This window comes from Gobio gobio (genome assembly GCF_949357685.1).
Source record: "Gobio gobio genome assembly, chromosome: 1".
NCBI classification, from domain to species: domain Eukaryota; kingdom Metazoa; phylum Chordata; class Actinopteri; order Cypriniformes; family Gobionidae; genus Gobio; species Gobio gobio.
In genome coordinates this window covers 22036693-22056466 of record NC_137097.1, presented here as the reverse complement: position 1 = coordinate 22056466, position 19774 = coordinate 22036693, and the positions used below count along the sequence as shown (strand labels likewise).

The 19774-nt window shown below is 35.6% G+C and overlaps 1 protein-coding gene across 1 annotated transcript; it reads left to right on the top strand.

Annotated features, from left to right (window-relative positions):
* The first annotated feature begins 16350 nt into the window (after window positions 1–16350).
* On the top strand, window positions 16351–19189 carry LOC307132050 (uncharacterized protein). Its single transcript, XM_079826183.1, has 3 exons — window positions 16351–16854; window positions 18188–18265; window positions 18683–19189. Exons 1-3 carry the CDS (start codon window positions 16395–16397, stop codon window positions 18721–18723), a joined length of 579 nt encoding a protein of 192 aa, XP_079682309.1. The 5' UTR covers window positions 16351–16394; the 3' UTR covers window positions 18724–19189.
* The last annotated feature ends 585 nt before the right edge of the window (window positions 19190–19774 follow it).

Sequence of the window (19774 nt, the reverse complement as noted above, 5' to 3'; positions counted from 1 at the left end):
TCACCCAAACTGACGTGAAAAAGCGGGGGGCGCCGAAAAGCGCGCTGTTTGCTATAGCTAGTGCTAGCAAATACAAGTAACGTTAGCTGCTAAGTTAATGTTAAATGCAGCTTAAACATCCTGCCATAGTGGAAAATCAATCAAAATCGATCATCTAATCAATCGACAACAAAGTCAAATTAGTAACTTATAGGTTATATATAGACACAAGCAATAATACATACCCAGATCATCCGATCCGGCGATGTTCTTGTCACGATACAGTCCTTGTTGCGCATCCTGCGATTGTGGTTCTGTCCCGGGTTACCATGGTGACGGCTGTGAGATGACGGCCAACCCCCTCATCCCCCCCACACCCCCCCCCCCCCCCCTTTTTTTTTTTTTTTTTTTTTTACAGATCTGCATGATTCACGTAGGTCACATTTTCAGGTCGGAAAATCCGGAATTCCGGATTAATCCGGAAAAATCACATCCCTGAGAGAGAGAGAGAGAGAGAGAGAGAGAGAGAGAGAGAGAGAGAGAGAGAGAGAGAGAGAGAGAGAGAGAGAGAGAGAGAGAGAGAGAGAGAGAGAGATTTAATGGTTTCTTATTTATAGCATACCTTTGTGCAGTTTCAGATGTTATTCATTGTATATATTCATAAATTGTCTTTAGTAACTTTGGGTTAATAGTATGAAAATAATTAATCTTTTCTCTCTTTTTTAGTTTCAATTGCCATCTGATTTGTGTAAGTGCAGTCACCTTGCATCTCTGAATTAACACGATCATATACCATATAAATTATTCAATAATTTATGCAAAAATCTTTTTGAATTTGTACAGACATGCTATATACAACTCATATTCAGTGATGTTTATTCTGTTTCTCCCCTTTGTCAACAGCAGCTGAATATATCACGAAGGCTCTTTTAAGAGCCATCCAAACACAGAGCATCTTTAGCTTTGTAAGTATATTTACTGATTAGTTATCAATACTGATAGATCAATTAAAACTACACCATGCAGCAAGTTAGTCAACAGTGATTTTATGATAAAGACATTAATATATAGTCTTAAAAACAGACTATCACCCTGCATCACTAAAAGACTGCAAATTATGTTGTTGTTAAGCTAGGTAATTACCAGAAAGGTAATTATAAAAGTTTCACCAATTTAAAGTTTTTGCATGGGATAGTCAACACTATAGTTGTGTAACACAAAATAAAAAATTCTTAATTTGTATATGAAATGTAAGCAGTGGTGAATGTAGTACACAAATAAACCATATTATTACTCCAGTAAAATAATGATGTACTCCTTTTCAATTTTACTTCAATCAAAGTTCAATTATCCTAACATTAATACAAAATAAAAATTACAACAAATAATCCAGCTTCACTGATGAGTTTATTCAGTGAATACATTCAAGAACAATTTGTGCAAATGTACTTTTACAAATTTATCTGACAAGAACTTGTACAGGGATTTCTACACATTACAAGAAAAATAAAGTATTATAAATAAATAAAAAAATACAAATAAATACAAATAGAAAAGTCAAAGAATGTATTCATTACTCACACACTCACACTTCTGCAAGTGCAACTTGAAACACAGCAAAAATATGTTGGGAGATTTGTCACCATGGGTGTTAAATTTTAGCACTTTCCGGGTGAACATACAGGTCCATCTTTGCTAGTGTTAAAACAAAATTGAATGATGGTTCCCTAGACAACACAAAAACAGACCAATTACAATTAATACTATATGTATTTTAAAAATACAGCAAGTTTATGGTGGGAAAAGTTCAATCATCTTGGAATTTCATGACTCAAACAAGAAACTATTTTGGTTAGAATTGACAGATTTCCAAGTAAATTAAAGGCTAACTTCATCCAAATATGTTAATTATGTCATTAATTACTCACCCTCATGTTGTTCCAAACCCGTTAGACGTTTATTCATCTTCAGAACACTTAATCAAGATATATTTAATGAAATCTAAAGCCCCGTTTCCACCGAAATTACCCGGAATAATTTGTATCAGGAACTTTTTTTACAGGAACTTTTCTTCCCCCAGACCTGCAGCTGTTTGCATTTCCACTGCGGTCTAAAGTACCGTGAAGATTAGGCAGATTAGTCCGGTGATGTAGGACTGCGGGCGGCGCGACTGCTCCTCCAGTCAGAGACGGACAATAGTAATTTTTGTGCGATACTGTCTGCAACAATAACAAGTATAGAGAATCTAAGGACAGTGACCGTGAGATGGCTGAGACAAACACACGTCATCGGACAGAAAGAGCAAGGCTGATATTTGCTGAACGCAGAACGATCCTCGCAAAAGACTTTTTAAAATGCCGGTTGAATAAAATGCTGCGTGAGCTCAACCAATCAGCATGTTCAGCGCCCAAGTCCCACCCCCGAAAAAGTACTACCTCTGGAGCAGGGCCGTTCGGAGGGGGAAATATTTAAAAAGGCTTTAAAAGTATTGTTAGTTAATGATAACTATTGCATAGGATAATGTTAATGGCTACACAACCTTATTAAAGTGTTCCTGGCATTAAACACACAATGCTGCATGGAGAGACTCTTATATCATGCACTTTTCCAACTAATCCTAAACTAACTTTTATTCACAGTATAGAAAGAAAAACCCTCTTTGTTCTCTTTATACGGGTCATTTTCCTTATGATGATTCTGAAAGAAAACGCACCGGTGTTTACTGTTGCTATTATCGAAGGCTACTTTTTGCGCATCTGATTGATAAATAAACGCATACTCTTATTTCAGTGTTGGTAATGTTGTAGTTACTTTAGCAGTTTCCTTCGTATACTCAGTTAAATGACATTAGGTTAAATGTCATGTATCATTCATTAGAATTGTGCGTATGTATTTTAGACACTTACAGTGTTTGCTCCGACCATGCAATATATGTTCATCCTTGAATAAGCGGGGTTTTACTTAGGCCTACTGTATTTCCGTAAAACTTTCCGTAAAATCCATCCATTAGAGGTGGGCAGATCGATACTAATATCGATAATATCGATACCAACGTTGGTATCGGTATTGATCGATACCAACGTGAAAATATCGATACTTAAGTTTCAGTTTCTCTCGTTTTGCGACCTGACTGAGTTTGTCAAAATGCTGCTGCTGTCAAAGAGCAGAGCATTGCAAGCTCTCTGTAATCCTCCTCCCAAGAGTGCTGCTCGTGCTCGACACTGCTCTCCCCCTCTCTCCTGTGTTGTACCGTCACGTGACTCACCACTAGCGCGCCGCTCCACCAGCAGTCAGGCGCGCGCGCATTTCTAGTCAGTCAGAGACGGAGAATGGCATCAGAGAGAAAGAGGAGCGTTGTATGTATTTTCATGCCGAAAATGAGACAACAGCGACTTGTACCATTTGTAGAAAGTCTTTAAAATACAGTGGCAATACAACTAATTTGTACAAACATTATGATTTTTTTTTTTCAAATCCTGAAAAGTGCACTAAAGAGGAGAAACGTTATTTTATTCTCATATCTTACAAGGAGAATTTATTTTACATTTTTTATATTTATTTTGAAGTGCACTAAAGAGGAGAAACATTTTTTTTTGTTAACATGCTACTTGAATAATAATTTTGTAACTTTGTTTATTTAAATAAAGCAGAAGTAACCAAAAATTGTTTCTGAACAAAAGCTTTTGTAGTACTGATTAATAACCCAAAATGCAAATCACAAAAACAAATTAAAAGTCATGAAAATTCATTAAGATTTAGGTTGAAGACGCATCCACCTTAATTATTAAAAAGTATCGGTATTGGTATCGGTATCGGCGATACTGGCCCTGTATTTACTTGGTATCGGATCGATACCAAATCTAGCGGTATCGCACACCTCTACCATCCATCATAAAACTGCATCCGTCCATCATAAAAGTGCATCTATCATCATAAAAGTGCATCCGTCCATCATAAAAGTGCATCCGTCCATCATAAAAGTGCATCCGTCCATCATAAAAGTGCATCCGTCCATCATAAAAGTGCATCTATCTATCATAAAAGTGCATCCGTCCATCATAAAAGTGCATCTATCTATCATAAAAGTGCATCTATCCATCATAAAAGTGCATCGATCTATCATAAAAGTGCATCTATCCATCATAAAAGTGCATCTATCCATCATAAAAGTGTATATTTCACCTGCTCAATTACACACATTTAGTGTTTGATATTTGACTCAATGACATGATGTGCATATTTGTGTGTCCAGGTGTATTATTCCCTTTTACAATAATCTGATATATACTATCAAACATATTTAATTTGAATCTAATAATCATAATAATATCGTATTTTAAATGTCAGCTATGGTACAAACTAAGAAAACAATTAGAAATTATGTCTTAAAAAATAAAAAACGTAATGCTATGGATAATTTCAGGTTTGAAACCTCTCATATAAACACATTTTACAAATATCAGTGGTTTTAAAACTTTAAAATAATTCTCAAATGTCATGGAGGCACAACTGCAAACATGGCTCTTTGATTATGAATTGTGAAGGTAATAACAGTAAATATGATAATGATTCATCCAGAGCAGCTCAACTGATCCTGGAGCAGTGAAAAGGTTTGAAGATCTCTCTCAAATACTCATAAAAACTGATAATTTCAAGTATGAATAAGCACTTTCCATGTAAAGTGACATAAAAACAGTCACAAAATGAATCAACACTTTAAAATGTTATTTAACAACTAAAACTAGTTTAAACACATTATTTAAAACATAAATACATACATACATTGAAAAGATTAAAAAAAAAAATCATATAAAGCCAATCCAGTTTTTAACACACGACGAAGAAATCACAAAAACACATCAAAACACATCACCATGCCTGCACAAGTTGTAAACATGCAGTTATTAATCAGTGTATTATGAATTTGCCAAACATTGAAGCACAGGAGAGAAATTCATCTCCACAGGCGAAGCGCTCACATAAAACCTTCACACTGCATTCCCTCGGTTAAACTACACTTCTGCAGATTAAACGCCTTTAAACTCGGCTCTAGTGAAAGATAACATACTCTCGCTTCTCATTTACACATCTTAACAAAACACAGATCAATTAATCATCGATTCTTAACCTTTAAGACGCTTTTGAACAGGAGCGATCAAACACGCGCCTTTCTCCCCTCAGATCTCCCGCGGACTGAAGAAGCGAGAGCGCGCAGCGGGAGCGCGCCGGTGACGTCACAACCGCGATGCACGTGCGATTAGAATATTTCAGGTAAAAGAGCTGGGCTTCAAATAATTATTTCATTATTACAGTGTAAAACATTATATGTCATCATTTTTTTAAAGTTAGGGGGAAATTTCAACATAATAAAATATATCCTGACAGAATCTGTTCTGAGAGGAGGGTTTCTGACAGGAAAATTTATTTTCTGAAGTGATTTTGACCTCAAATCAAGGTACATTCATGATTTTTAAAAACTAAGGGGGACATTTCAATATAATAAAATATATCCTGACAGAATATGTTGTGAGAGGAGGGTTTCTGACGGAAAAATGTATTTTCTGAAGTGATTTTGACCTCAAATCAAGTTATATGAATGATTTTTTTTAAAAAGGGACATTTCAATATAATAAAATATGTCCTGACAGAATCTGTTCTCAGAGGAGGGTTTCTGACAGGAAAATACATTTTCTGGAGTAATTTTGACCTCAAATCAAGTTATAGTAATGTTTTTTAAAAAGTTAGGGAGAAATATCAATATAATAAAATATATCCTGACAGAATATGTTGTGAGAGGAGGGTTTCTGACAGGAAAATTTATTTTCTGAAGTGATTTTGACCTCAAATCAAGTTATATTAATGTTTTTTTAAAAGTAAGGGGGACATTTCAATATAATAAAATATATTCTGACAGAATATGTTGTGAGAGGAGGGTTTCTGACAGGAAAATGCATTTTCTGAAGTGATTTTGACCTCAAATCAAGTTATATTAATGTTTTTTTAAAAGTAAGGGGGACATTTCAATATAATAAAATATATTCTGACAGAATATGTTGTGAGAGGAGGGTTTCTGACAGGAAAATGTATTTTCTGAAGTGATTTTGACCTCAAATCAAGTTATATTAATGTTTTTTTAAAAGTAAGGGGGACATTTCAATATAATAAAATATATTCTGACAGAATATGTTCTGAGAGGAGGGTTTCTGACGGAAAAATGTATTTTCTGAAGTGATTTTGACCTCAAATCAAGGTACATTCATGATTTTTAAAAAGTAAGGGGGAAATATCAATATAATAAAATATATTCTGATAGAATATGTTGTGAGAGGAGGGTTTCTGATGGAAAAATGTATTTTCTGAAGTGATTTTGACCTCAAATCAAGTTATATTAATGATTTTTAAAAAACTAAGGGGGACATTTCAATATAATAAAATATATTCTGACAGAATCTGTTCTCAGAGGAGGGTTTCTGACGGAAAAATGTATTTTCTGAAGTGATTTTGACCTCAAATCAAGTTATATGAATGATTTTTTTTAAAAAGGGACATTTCAATATAATAAAATATGTCCTGACAGAATCTGTTCTCAGAGGAGGGTTTCTGACAGGAAAATACATTTTCTGGAGTAATTTTGACCTCAAATCAAGTTATAGTAATGTTTTTTAAAAAGTTAGGGAGAAATATCAATATAATAAAATATATCCTGACAGAATATGTTGTGAGAGGAGGGTTTCTGACAGGAAAATTTATTTTCTGAAGTGATTTTGACCTCAAATCAAGTTATATTAATGTTTTTTTAAAAGTAAGGGGAACATTTCAATATAATAAAATATATTCTGACAGAATATGTTCTGAGAGGAGGGTTTCTGACAGGAAAATGCATTTTCTGAAGTGATTTTGACCTCAAATCAAGTTATAGTAATGGTTTTTTTTTTTAAAGTTAGGGGGAAATTTCAACATAATAAAATATATTCTGACAGAATCTGTTCTAAGAGGAGGGTTTCTGGCAGGAAAATGTATTTGGGTAGTTGACGTGACGTGGCTTTTTCACTGTCACAGAAGATAAAACATAATTTATTTCACATTTTCATCATTTAGAATACTGTAAATGGTTAAACATTTTCTTGTTTTACATGAATTTGTTGTTTTAATACCCAAGTTATTTTTAGTTTTTTTTACAACCCCACCGGGTCCCACTCATCTCCACTACAAATAGGAAAAATAGGCTACAATTTGCAAAAGCTCACCAAAATTGGACAGTTGAAGACTGGAAAAATGTTGCCTGGTTTGATGAGTCTCGATTTCTGTTGAGACATTCAGATGGTAGAGTCAGAATTTGGCGTAAGCAGAATGAGAACATGGATCCATCATGCCTTGTTACCACTGTGCAGGCTGGTGGTGGTGGTGTAATGGTGTGGGGGATGTTATCTTGGCACACTTCAGGCCCCTTAGTGCCAATTGGACATCGTTTAAATGCCACGGCCTACCTGAGCATTGTTTCTGACCATGTCCATCCCTTTATGAGCCCCATGTCCCCATCCTCTGGTGGCTACCTCCAGCAGGATAATGCACCGTCACAAAGCTCCAATCATTTCAAATTGGTTTCTTGAACATGACAATGAGTTCACTGAACTAAAATGGCCCCCACAGTCACCAGATCTCAACCCAATAGAGCATCTTTGGGATGTGGTGGAACGGGAGCTTCATGCCCTGGATGTGCATCCCACAAATCTCCATCAACTGCAAGATGCTCTCCTATCAATATGGGCCAACATTTCTAAAGAATGCTTTCAGCACCTTGTTGAATCAATGCCACGTAGAATTAAGGCAGTTCTGAAGGCGAAAGGGGGTCAAAATCAGTATTAGTATGGTGTTCCTAATAATCCTTTAGGTGAGTGTATATGCATCAATGTTTCCTTATTGATGTATATATAAGTATCAAAGTTACTTTTGGTGTGCTATGTTTTGCACAGTTTATATTGTTGAAAAATAAAAACAAATGTCCTCCTTTGTAATTGTTACAATAAACACTACATATTCTTACTCTTTTTATGCAATGACTATCTTTGTCCTTTGGTGTGACGTTTTGTCCTATGGTGTGACAAACATAAAACAACAGAAAAATATACTTATTTTAAAATATCTTTTTAAAAAAGAGTCAAGTTTGGCATTAGGGGAGTTACAATAATATCTCCTCTTAGATAGGTACAAATTCAAACAGTTTTGTAAGGTTGGCGAAAAAGTTTTATTGACATTCGTAGGGAAAAGTTTATCAACTTCATCTATTCATGGTGAAAATGATTCTAATTAGTATTTTCATTTAAAATAAATATCACTTTAAGAAAATAATGTTTTAATAATGTGAACAATTCGGTCTCAAGTATTTGTTTTATGTTATTTAATATAATATCTTAGTACTTTATAAATGTCACACCATAGGACACATTTACAGTACTGTTGAGTGAAAAAGTGAAAAAAATATGTGAAGTCATTGACAAAATGAGTGACCACTACTATTTTCTGGAACTGCAGTTTTCATACTCCACAAATATATGTATTTTTTCATAAAAAGTTATGTTTTCCAAAAAAAGTACTTTTTCTTGGTCATTTGTCAACTACCCAATAACCACATGAGAATTCGCACAGGAGAGAGCCCATTCACATGTGGTCAGTGTGAAAAGGGTTTCAGATTTAAAGGGTTAGTTCACCCAAAAATGAAAATTCTGTCATTAATTACTCACCCTCATGTCGTTCGAGACCCGTAAGACCCGTAAGAAGAAGATATTTTAGTTGAAAGCTGATGCTGAGAAAGGCTTCAGACAGGCCTCCATTGGCATTCAGTACATTGACACTTCCAAGATCCATGAAAGGCACTTAAAACGTCGTTACAAAGTCTATCTCACCACAGTGGCTCTACAATAATCTTACGATGCGACGACAATAGTTTTTGTGCGCAAAAAAAAATCAAAATAACACCTTTATCCAACTTGTTCTCGACTTCCGTGTATGCCTCCACGACGCATGCGCGAGAATATGACGTAGCGCCGGCGTTCGGGAATCCATGAAATACACACTTAAGCCCCATTTTGAGAACAACGCCGAGACCTAAAGCACGATCAATGTAGAATCCAACAGCTTAGACACGCGCGTCTTCCTCTGCTCGTAAACAAATCGCTTCTGGGTCATATGTCCGAACGCCGGATCTGCGTCATATTCTCGCGCATGCGTCGTGGAGGCACACACGGAAGTCGAGAACAAGTTGGATAAAGGTGTTATTTTGATTTTTTTCTGCGCACAAAAACTATTGTCGTCGCATCGTAAGATTATTGTAGAGCCACTGTGGTGAGATGGACTTTGTAACGACGTTTTAAGTGCCTTTCATGGATCTTGGAAGTGTCAATGTACTGAATGCCAATGGAGGCCTGTGTGAAGCCTTTCTCAGCCATCAGCTTTCAACTAAAATATCTTCATTTGTGTTCCGAATATGAACGGAGGTCTTACGGGTGTCCAACGACATGAGGGTGAGTAATTAATGACAGAATTTTAATTTTTGGGTGAACTAACCCTTTAAAGATAACCTTGAGGATTCACTGGAGAGAGAACGTGTAGACTTGAAAATTAAACCTTTTCCCTCGTTGTTTAATTCACATGACCAGTTATTTTGCCAAGAGATCTCTTCTGTTTATTTTATGTTTTTTCTCTGGCTGCCTTGTCTTTTGCCATCACGTACAGATATTCCTGAAAAGTCATGCAGATCTGAGGCTCTACAATTTCAAATGGCACCAGAAAATATGTATCTGTGTGAAATTAGGGCTATATTCACATTGCAGCTGAACATGATTTTCCACTCAAAATACAATGTTTTTTGTCTTTTTTTGGGTGAGGCTGTTCACACAAGACCTTTAAATGTGGTTTATATCAGATGCTCATCTACAAGACTCAACCCTAGAATGTTCTTCAGATCTGGCAGTAGCACTTTTAGTATAGCTTAGCATAGATCATTGAATCTGATTAGACCATTAGCATCTCTCTCAATAATATATTGATATTTTTCCTATATAAATCTGGACACTTCTGTAGTTACATCGTGTACTAAGACAGAAGGAAAAGTTGTGTTTTTCTTGGCCAATATGGCTAAGAACCGTACTCTCATTCCTGCGTAATAATTTTACGCAGCACCTGAAAATAGTCCCCAGCACGCTCCCTGTGTAAGCAGGTGGTCACGTTGGTTATGTTGACAGAAGTTAGCCTATTTTCAGGCGCTGTCCGTAGGCCTAGAAAATCGCAACTTTTTGTTCGTAGAAAAAACATTTGTGTGAATCAAGGGAATGATTAATTTAGAAGTCAGGAACAATGCATCACAAATTGTAATACATTTTTTTATAATATTTTTTATGTATGTGCAAAGGTTTAAGTTTTTTTTTAAATTATTGAATGATTGTTCTTGTTTTGCTCATTATTTTTATTTTATCTATGCTATTTTTAAAAAGTGCATAAAAAAAGAATTAAATAAATAATATATATATATATATATATATATATATATATATATATATATATATATATATATATATATATATATATATATATAAAATAAATATACATACAGTGAGGAAAATAAGTATTTGAACACCCTGCTTTTTTGCAAGTTCTCCCACTTAGAAATCATGGAGGGGTCTGAAATTGTCATTGTAGGTGCATGTCCACTGTGAGAGACATAATCTAAAAAAAGAAAATCCAGAAATCACAATGTATGATTTTTAAACTATTTATTTGTATGATACAGCTGCAAATAAGTATTTGAACACCTGTCTATCAGCTAGAATTCTGACCCTCAAAGACCTGTTAGTCTGCCTTTAAAATGTCCACCTCCACTCCATTTATTATCCTAAATTAGATGGACCTGTTTGAGGTCGTTAGCTGCATAAAGACACCTGTCCACCCCATACAATCAGTAAGAATCCAACTACTAACATGGCCAAGACCAAAGAGCTGTCCAAAGACACTAGAGACAAAATTGTACACCCCCACAAGGCTGGAAAGGGCTACGGGGAAATTGCTAAGCAGCTTGGTGAAAAAAGGTCCAATGTTGGAGCAATCATTAGAAAATGGAAGAAGCTAAACATAACTGTCAATCTCCCTCGGACTGGGGCTCCATGCAAGATCTCACCTCGTGGGGTCTCAATGATCCTAAGAAAGGTGAGAAATCAGCCCAGAACTACACGGGAGGAGCTGGTCAATGACCTGAAAAGAGCTGGGACCACCGTTTCCAAGGTTACTGTTGGTAATACACTAAGACGTCATGGTTTGAAATCATGCATGGCACGGAAGGTTCCCCTGCTTAAACCAGCACATGTCCAGGCCCGTCTTCAGTTTGCCAATGACCATTTGGATGATCCAGAGGAGTCATGGGAGAAAGTCATGTGGTCAGATGAGACCAAAATAGAACTTTTTGGTCATAATTCCACTAAACGTGTTTGGAGGAAGAAGAATGATGAGTACCATCCCAAGAACACCATCCCTACTGTGAAGCATGGGGGTGGTAGCATCATGCTTTGGGGGTGTTTTTCTGCACATGGGACAGGGCGACTGCACTGTATTAAGGAGAGGATGACCGGGGCCATGTATTGCGAGATTTTGGGGAACAACCTCCTTCCCTCAGTTAGAGCAATGAAGATGGGACGAGGCTGGGTCTTCCTACATGACAATGACCCGAAGCACACAGCCAGGATAACCAAGGAGTGGCTCTGTAAGAAGCATATCAAGGTTCTGGCGTGGCCTAGCCAGTCTCCAGACCTAAACCCAATAGAGAATCTTTGGAGGAGCTCAAACTCTGTGTTTCTCAGCGACAGGCCAGAAACCTGACGGATCTAGAGAAGATCTGTGTGGAGGAGTGGGCCAAAATCCCTCCTGCAGTGTGTGCAAACCTGGTGGAAAACTACAGGAAACGTTTGACCTCTGTAATTGCAAACAAAGGCTACTGTACCAAATATTAACATTGATTTTCTCAGGTGTTCAAATACTTATTTGCAGCTGTATCATACATATAAATAGTTTAAAAAAAGCATACATTGTGATTTCTGGATTTTTTTTTTTTAAAGATTATGTCTCTCACAGTGGACATGCACCTACGATGACAATTTCAGACCCCTCCATGATTTCTAAGTGGGAGAACTTGCAAAATAGCAGGGTGTTCAAATACTTATTTTCCTCACTGTATATATATATATATATATATATATATATATATATATATATATATATATATATATATATATATATATATATATATATATATATATATATATATATAATATATATATATATGTATGTATGTATGTATGTATGTATGTATGTATTTGAAAAAATCTATTAAATAGAGCACATATAAAGCTCCGTGGTCATTGTGGCATGGCCGCAGATAACAGACATCATTTGTCAAAATGAACGAAGATGAGAGAGGTGGAGTCCAAGAAGATGCAGAAGATGAGGAGGGATATGGGGATCAGGCAGGGGCGGCAGAAGAAGATGATAATGTGGATCACCTTTACAAAAATAACCTACTGGAATCCTGAGATTTTTTCTGCAGGATTTTTGAAGGTATCCTGTAGGAATGATGAAATCCTCCAGGAAATTCCTACAGGTTTTAGAATGAAGCCTTCAGTACAACAGAAACATGCAGGAGCATCCAGCACAACTGCAACACAAGTGAAAAATCCTGCAGGACTGCTGTCCAGCACAAGTGAAAATTAATACAAATACTTACAAAATAATTAAATACACTGTATACAATATTTATTTAATTACATTCAAGCATATTTCATGGAACTATTTTGATAAATTAGGCCCACAAATGCTTTTAAAAGGCCATCAGCTTTGTCAATGTTTTGGGGGAAAATTGAATCTTGAACAAGAATGTATCTGGCCTGTACTAGAAGTAGTAAATGGTCAAGATATTTTCGGGGTAAAATGACAAACAAACAGGGAAGGCTGTAAAATAGGAGGAAGTGTCTGTATTCAGAAGCTTTCCAATATTTAAGCAAAGAAAAGAAACAGGGATACTTTCAGGTGTATCCAGTATGGCAGTGACTGTTGCTCTTTTCTGAAGTCCATAAAAGTGCATCTATCCATCATAACTGGTCCATAAAGTACAATTTATAACTTCCAACTTACAGAAAAAGTGAAGAAAAAAAACCTCTCACAGTTCAAAATGCTTTCGCTACATCAGACGAGCGTAACTGGTGTGCAATGTCTTCAGGCTTAGTGTAAGCATTTTGAACTGTGAGATTCCGTAATTTGAATACAGAAGATGAATTACTGTTTATTTCCAAGTCATTTTACTGTTTAGTTTTGAGAAAAATAAAAGCAAAATCACCCCCAAAAAGTCCATTCTTACACTGCATTTATTCATGAAAAAAAATCTAATAATTTGCATAGTGTTGCACGGTTATACAAAAATGTCTTGTTTTATTTTTGTAAGACCCTAAATAAATAGGGATCTGGATTTCACTCCTTTACTTATATAAATTACAAATAAAAAATGAATATAAAATAAATAAAATGCAAGGTTAAAATACAGCAGTGGTACGTTTAAATTAAAACGTTAAATAATTTAAAATACTAAAATAAAAAATAAAGCTTCTTCTTATTGCACTCATTTGGTGTTCCCCACTGTGGTGTTTCTCATGTAGTGTCCAGTCCACTATGTCATCAGTGGCATTTGAAACATTGCCAGACCTGATCATTTCCGATTACAGTTCTGGATGTATCTGCACATGTAGGATGATAACACTCTTGGCATTCAGAGCACTGGACCATGAGCTCTTGTTATGGGCTGTTCTGCAAACACAGTAAACTGGTTCTGCAGTTTTGGTCATGTTTGCCTCAGCTTCACTCATGCAAAGTGTGATGCTGTTTTTATTTTAATGAAGCATACAGTTGTGCCCTTAGCCTGCCTTCATTAAATATGCATAGCTTTGGTGGATGGCCCTTGCATAGAGCATATGTAAATGCTATTGAGAACACGCCACAATTGCTTAGATTTGATTGGCTGACTGTGGCCTTACCGGCGAGGACAGTGTCTGTAGGGTTCTCGGGTCCAGAGGGCGCTTTTACTGTCATACACAGAGAGCTGATTCATCACAAAATAAATTGCTAACTGTGATCCAGTTGTTTTGCCGAATGTGCAATATCTGCACAAACTGGAGTTTTTTGTGGCGTTCCCACAATCCCTCCATTAGCAATAGCACTAAAGGACAGAACTGACTGAAACCCATCAATGTCCATGTTGTCCTTTGCTGTGAGGAAGCTGGCCAGGTCAATGGTATCGCAGGTCAGCCAGTAATCCTGGTGAAGGACTTGTTGCAGCATCTTTACTTTTGGTGGCCTGGATAGTCTTCTAGGAGCAGTTCTGTCTGATGGACTTGAGTTGTTCCAGATTGGCCCCTCGATTTTCGATCTTCTTCTCCTGATATTCTGCACTGGAGTTTTCTATAAATACAGAAGATACAATTTATGCCACTTCAAATTTAAACTTCATGCTATGTAAACATAAAATGTTATTAATGTTGTGTGTAATCTTAGTCTATTAAGTGTCTTTTTAATGGGGAACCTTCTAGAAAACCACAAGATAAATGCGAGGGCCCAGATTTTTTTTAATAAGAATTATGAATACTTCAAACTGGAGATTTGATAACACCTGAAAACTGGCCATATCCCTCAGGACCAGCCAGATTATGTCCAAATATAATGTTGTGTTAGGGCAAACAGAACCCAGTAGTCATTTACAACTTACCATTAACATAAATATTCCACAGTCTCTAATCTCGACTCTTCTGTTTTGAAAACTTAATGTATGACACTATATATTGGAGCTGATGCTATTTATAAATATAAAATATGGTACAAAAGACGTGGTTTATTTAAATTAAATGAATTTAACTACAGTAGGTAACATTATATTGTTGTTCGCTGATATTAAAGTTAATAAACCTATCGAGACTTATTGAAGATCTGGGTTTCTTTACACTGATTATAAAGACTATAAATTTACTAATTTGAGCAAAGCGTCAGACCTTCGTTCAGCTTCAGAACACACATTATGATATTTTTGATGAAATCCGAGAGCTCACTGACCTCTCCATAGACAGCAATTTAACACTTTGATTTACCAGAAAGGTTGTAAAAACTTTTTTTTAAATAGTCCATGTGACTCCAGTGGTTCAACCTTCATGTTATGAAGCGACGAGAATACTTCTCATGCGCAAAAAAATTAACAAAAATAATGACTTTATTCAACAATGTCTTCTCTTCCCTGTCACTCAAAAATTATTGGGATTTTATATTACATATTTATTATTTAATAATATATTTATCATTAAGAATATATCTAGATGTAAATCTATATATCTAGATATAGATCATTTATATAAATAAGAAAAATAGATAAATAATTGATTCCCCTAAACAAAACAGTTTTAACTTTTAGACACAGTCTCTCAGTCTTTACTAGTTTCATATTTTCAGCACATCATTGAACAACATGTATTTCAGCAATACATTCAACTCTGAATTTCTGTCATCTCTTGTATTATTTGTATGTGTGCACTTCTGTGAATGTAGACTGGAGTGTGTAAACGAGACTTTTATTTTGGTGTGGTGGTGTGACGTCATAAGTCCGCGCCGCGCTCCTGCATCTGTTGTGACTCGGCTGGAGAAAGGTTTGTGTTTTAAGCGTTTAAAGTGTTTAAACAATAGAAACAATCTTCAAAGTTTTACAGGCGACACAGATTGAATTACTTATTATTAAATGTAAAATTGCATTGCATTATCTAACACTTATTAACGTTGTGTGAGTAAAGTAACAGAATAAACTCATGAGTAACAGAAGGAGCTTCTCATTTCTCTCTTGAGTTCTCACATGAGTTCAGTCTCTGGCGAGTAGAGATGAGAGATTGAGTAATTGCTTTGGAAAATGATTCAGTGATTCAAAGCGCTCTATTTCTATCTCTATTTCTACAATCATTAAATAAAATAATTTTTATATATGTATGTTTTTTTTATATATAAAATTTCTACAATCAATAAATATATACCAATTTTATTTTATTTAATGATTGTAGAAATAGAGATAGAAATCACTGAATCATTTTCCAAAGCAATTACTCAATCTCTCATCTCTACTCGCCAGAGAATATACACACACACACACACACACACATATTGATTATAATTATATGAATTATATATATATATATATATATATATATTGAGTGTTACTGAGACTGTGCTGATGCTGATTGAGACACTCAAAGATTTAATGTGGATTTATTTTTCTTTCTGTTAATTATTCTCATCTTAAACAAGACAAACACACAGAAAAACTCCTGGAGAAGCGATTGAGATCCTTTATAAAGATGGTGTTTATTAAAGAGGAGAGTGAAGACCTGAAGATTGAAAATGTATTCAGTTTGAAACATGAAGAAACTGAAGAACACACAGAGAAAGAGGAGAGTGAAGAAATGAAGATTGAAGAAACATTGAGAGTGAAACATGAAGAAACTGAGGAACAAACAGAGAAAGAGGAGAGAGAAGACGTGAAGATTGAAGAAACATTGAGAGTGAAACATGAAGAAACTGAGGAACAAACAGAGAAAGAGGAGAGTGAAGACGTGAAGATTGAAGAAACATTGAGAGTGAAACATGAAGAAACTGAGGAACAAACAGAGAAAGAGGAGAGAGAAGACGTGAAGATTGAAGAAACTTTGAGAGTGAAACATGAAGAAACTGAGGAACAAACAGAGAAAGAGGAGAGAGAAGACGTGAAGATTGAAGAAACATTGAGAGTGAAACATGAAGAAACTGAGGAACAAACAGGTTGGTTTCATTCTCAAATCTCTGTCGATCGCACTATAACGGCTGCACTGCTTGCTTTCTGTAGTCTAAACCAGTGTTTCCCAACCTTTTTTCAGTCATGGCACCCTTTGAAAATGTTCTCCATTTTGTGGCCCCCCCTCGCATACGTTACGCTAGGGGTGTAACGGTACAGTTTGCTCACAGTTCGGTTTGTATCACGGTTTTAGGCTCACGGTTTCGGTACGGTTCAGTATTTGCTATGTTCAGTGAAAAAAAGCACTACTGTCAAATAAAAATAAAGAAAATAATAAGAACAAATTATTTAAATACAAGCAGCAGCACAAATAAATACTATTGAGCAAAGATAGGCCTACTAATAAAATAAACAACGCTTTTCAGGTTTTTCAGGTACGTCTAACATTAGTTTTCAGGTACAGAAATTGATCAAATGTAAAATAACACTGCATATTTGACTGTATACATTAAAGAGTAATAATTTTTAAACTTACAAAAGCTATTCAATCAAGAGCAGTGAATGATGTCCTTGTCTTTTGACATTAAACAGACAGCAGTAAAGGCTACTGCCCCTTTAAGACCTAATGCTACTGCCCCTTTAATACCTAAAGCTCGGATATGCGTCGTCTTTCTCGACTGTAAAGTTTACGTAAGGCATATACAGACAGTGGCTGCGTTCGAAACCGCATACTCATTGAGTAGGTACTCATTTTCAATAAGTACTTACTTAACGAGCTCTAAAAGAGTAGGTACTATATTGCCTGATCTCGTTAAGTATGAATGCGATCCGCACTTTATGCGCCATGTTGACGTTATCATGTGACCTACGACGTTATCTCAAGCGCAACTTGAAAGACGAGTGACAGGTTTAATTCATCGATCTATAAATATCTTAATATTGATTAAACTTGCTAATTGTGTGGGCTTGTTGAAGAAACAGCTGCCCATTTATTTTGTGATATTAACCCTACTAATCTGACCCAGTTTTATCCTTACCAAAACCCACAATCGTGATCTCTTAAATATGTTGTTAATTTCTTTATTTTATATGCAAAACATTTCATCCACAAGCAAAATTGGCCTAAATCTCCTTTATATTTTCCTTTTTAAATTTAACTCCTGTTTTATCCCTCAATCCCTTATTCAAAGATATCTAACCTTGTTATTGTTTTTTCTTTGTATATAATGTATGCAAACCCATGATATATGTTTTATTATTAGGATTGTTAAAGATACAACCATGTAATTATAAAATAAAAGATAGGCCTATGAGTGACAGGTGCAGTGAGAGCTCAAAGCATCAATAACTCCCAAGCCCGACCTGTGCGGTTTCCCTCAGAGTCTGCAACGAGGACGTCTTTCAGCTGCTCGAAGATCTCACCTTGGGAGAACACTGTTGATTTTATACTCTTAAAATGTAAGTTATCACTATTCAAAATTAAGATTACCTCAGAATGAATTGCATTGCTAGCCCACTAAAACACTTACAATAATAATAATAATAACAAATGCTGACCAATACTTAATTATATTACTTTTTTTTTTACTGAAAATTATATTGTTTTAGTAAAACAAGCAAAATGCAACTTGTTGTCATATGACATAGCGATGCATGAAAATACTAGAACAAATGCAGCCGATGTGAATACCAATTTTCAGTCAAGCAATGAATAAATGCATGAGTTAATAAAATATTTTATTTACTGACAACAATAGGAAACATGAATTAATGAGTAAAAGAATTAATAAAAGTAAACATCACAAATGAATAAGTCACCATGAAACAAAGCTTTATTCAAACGTATTGTTCTAACAAACCATCACACATTTACAGACGGTGAACCCCACATCTGCTGCCATCTCAACACAGCTTGATGAAGCAGTTGACCACCGTGAACACCTTCGCCTGTCCTAGCCGTCCCTCCTGTCCCTTCTGAACCCCACAACCTTGAAGCAAGAGTGGGAGAACATGTGCGGGACAATCTCTGACTGCTGATGTGTCTGCTCCAAACATCCGTCTGCCTGCTCTCAATCAGCATGACTACTTAAAACATTTCACAATTCATGTTGTCAGCATCCCATTTCTTGCCATATTTGATTTAATATTTTTTACAATTACATGCTATTTGTATTGTAGCTTTATGACTTTTGTGGTGTAGTGGGCTAAACACTGAACTGATAAGCAGAAGGTTTCTGCTTGGATCTCCGCAGCCGTCACCACCAGTGTGTCCTTGAGCAAGGCTTATCCACAGAAGCTCTGCAGCAAACGCACAGACATCAAGAATCAGAAAAGTGCTGAAATAACTCTGTTTGAAATTAAAATAAAATACAACTTAAGATTTAAATGTATGTTTTATTCATTTCTGTAGTACACTCAAAGCCTTTGATGACAGGCTTCCTTCATCAGCCTCTCTCCAGTCTCCACCAGATAAACACACATGAGCTCTTCTGGCCCTGTAACATCAGACAACATTCACGTTACCTGTTTCTTAAACAACACCTTGATAAAAGCATAAAAGTTTATGTGCTCAATAGCCTTAAATGTTGAGGTAGTTGCTGATGTGTTAATGTTCCTCAATTCACCAACAGTACTAATGGACAAATAAAAAAAGATAACTTATGTTTAGTTACTTTATGTAGATCTATTAACATTACTGACGTTCATGTAAAGTAAGCAGTGATGACAACAGTGAACTCTACATTATAGCACACACACATCACTCTGATCAGATGTCTATTTCATGCTGTGATGTCATCTGCAATACTTATCGAAAATGTTCCTGTCAGATGTTAAATAAACATTTAGTAAGCATCTTTATCTTTAAGTATATCGTTTATGTAAATCCACTTTGGAGACGTGTGTGTGTGTTACTGGAGCTCATACATAATAAAACGTGTTTTTACAGCCCAATCACAACTACACTAT

What these genes read in the sequence shown, in the direction of transcription:
- LOC307132050 (XM_079826183.1), top strand. Translation starts at nt 16,395, where the DNA reads ATGGTGTTTATTAAAGAGGAGAGTGAAGACCTGAAGATTGAAAATGTA. An exon ending in AGAAACTGAGGAACAAACAG is followed by an intron (nt 16,855 to 18,187) that starts GTTGGTTTCATT and finishes GGTTTCCCTCAG; the next exon opens with AGTCTGCAACGAGGACGTCT. An exon ending in TGATTTTATACTCTTAAAAT is followed by an intron (nt 18,266 to 18,682) that starts GTAAGTTATCAC and finishes ACACATTTACAG; the next exon opens with ACGGTGAACCCCACATCTGC.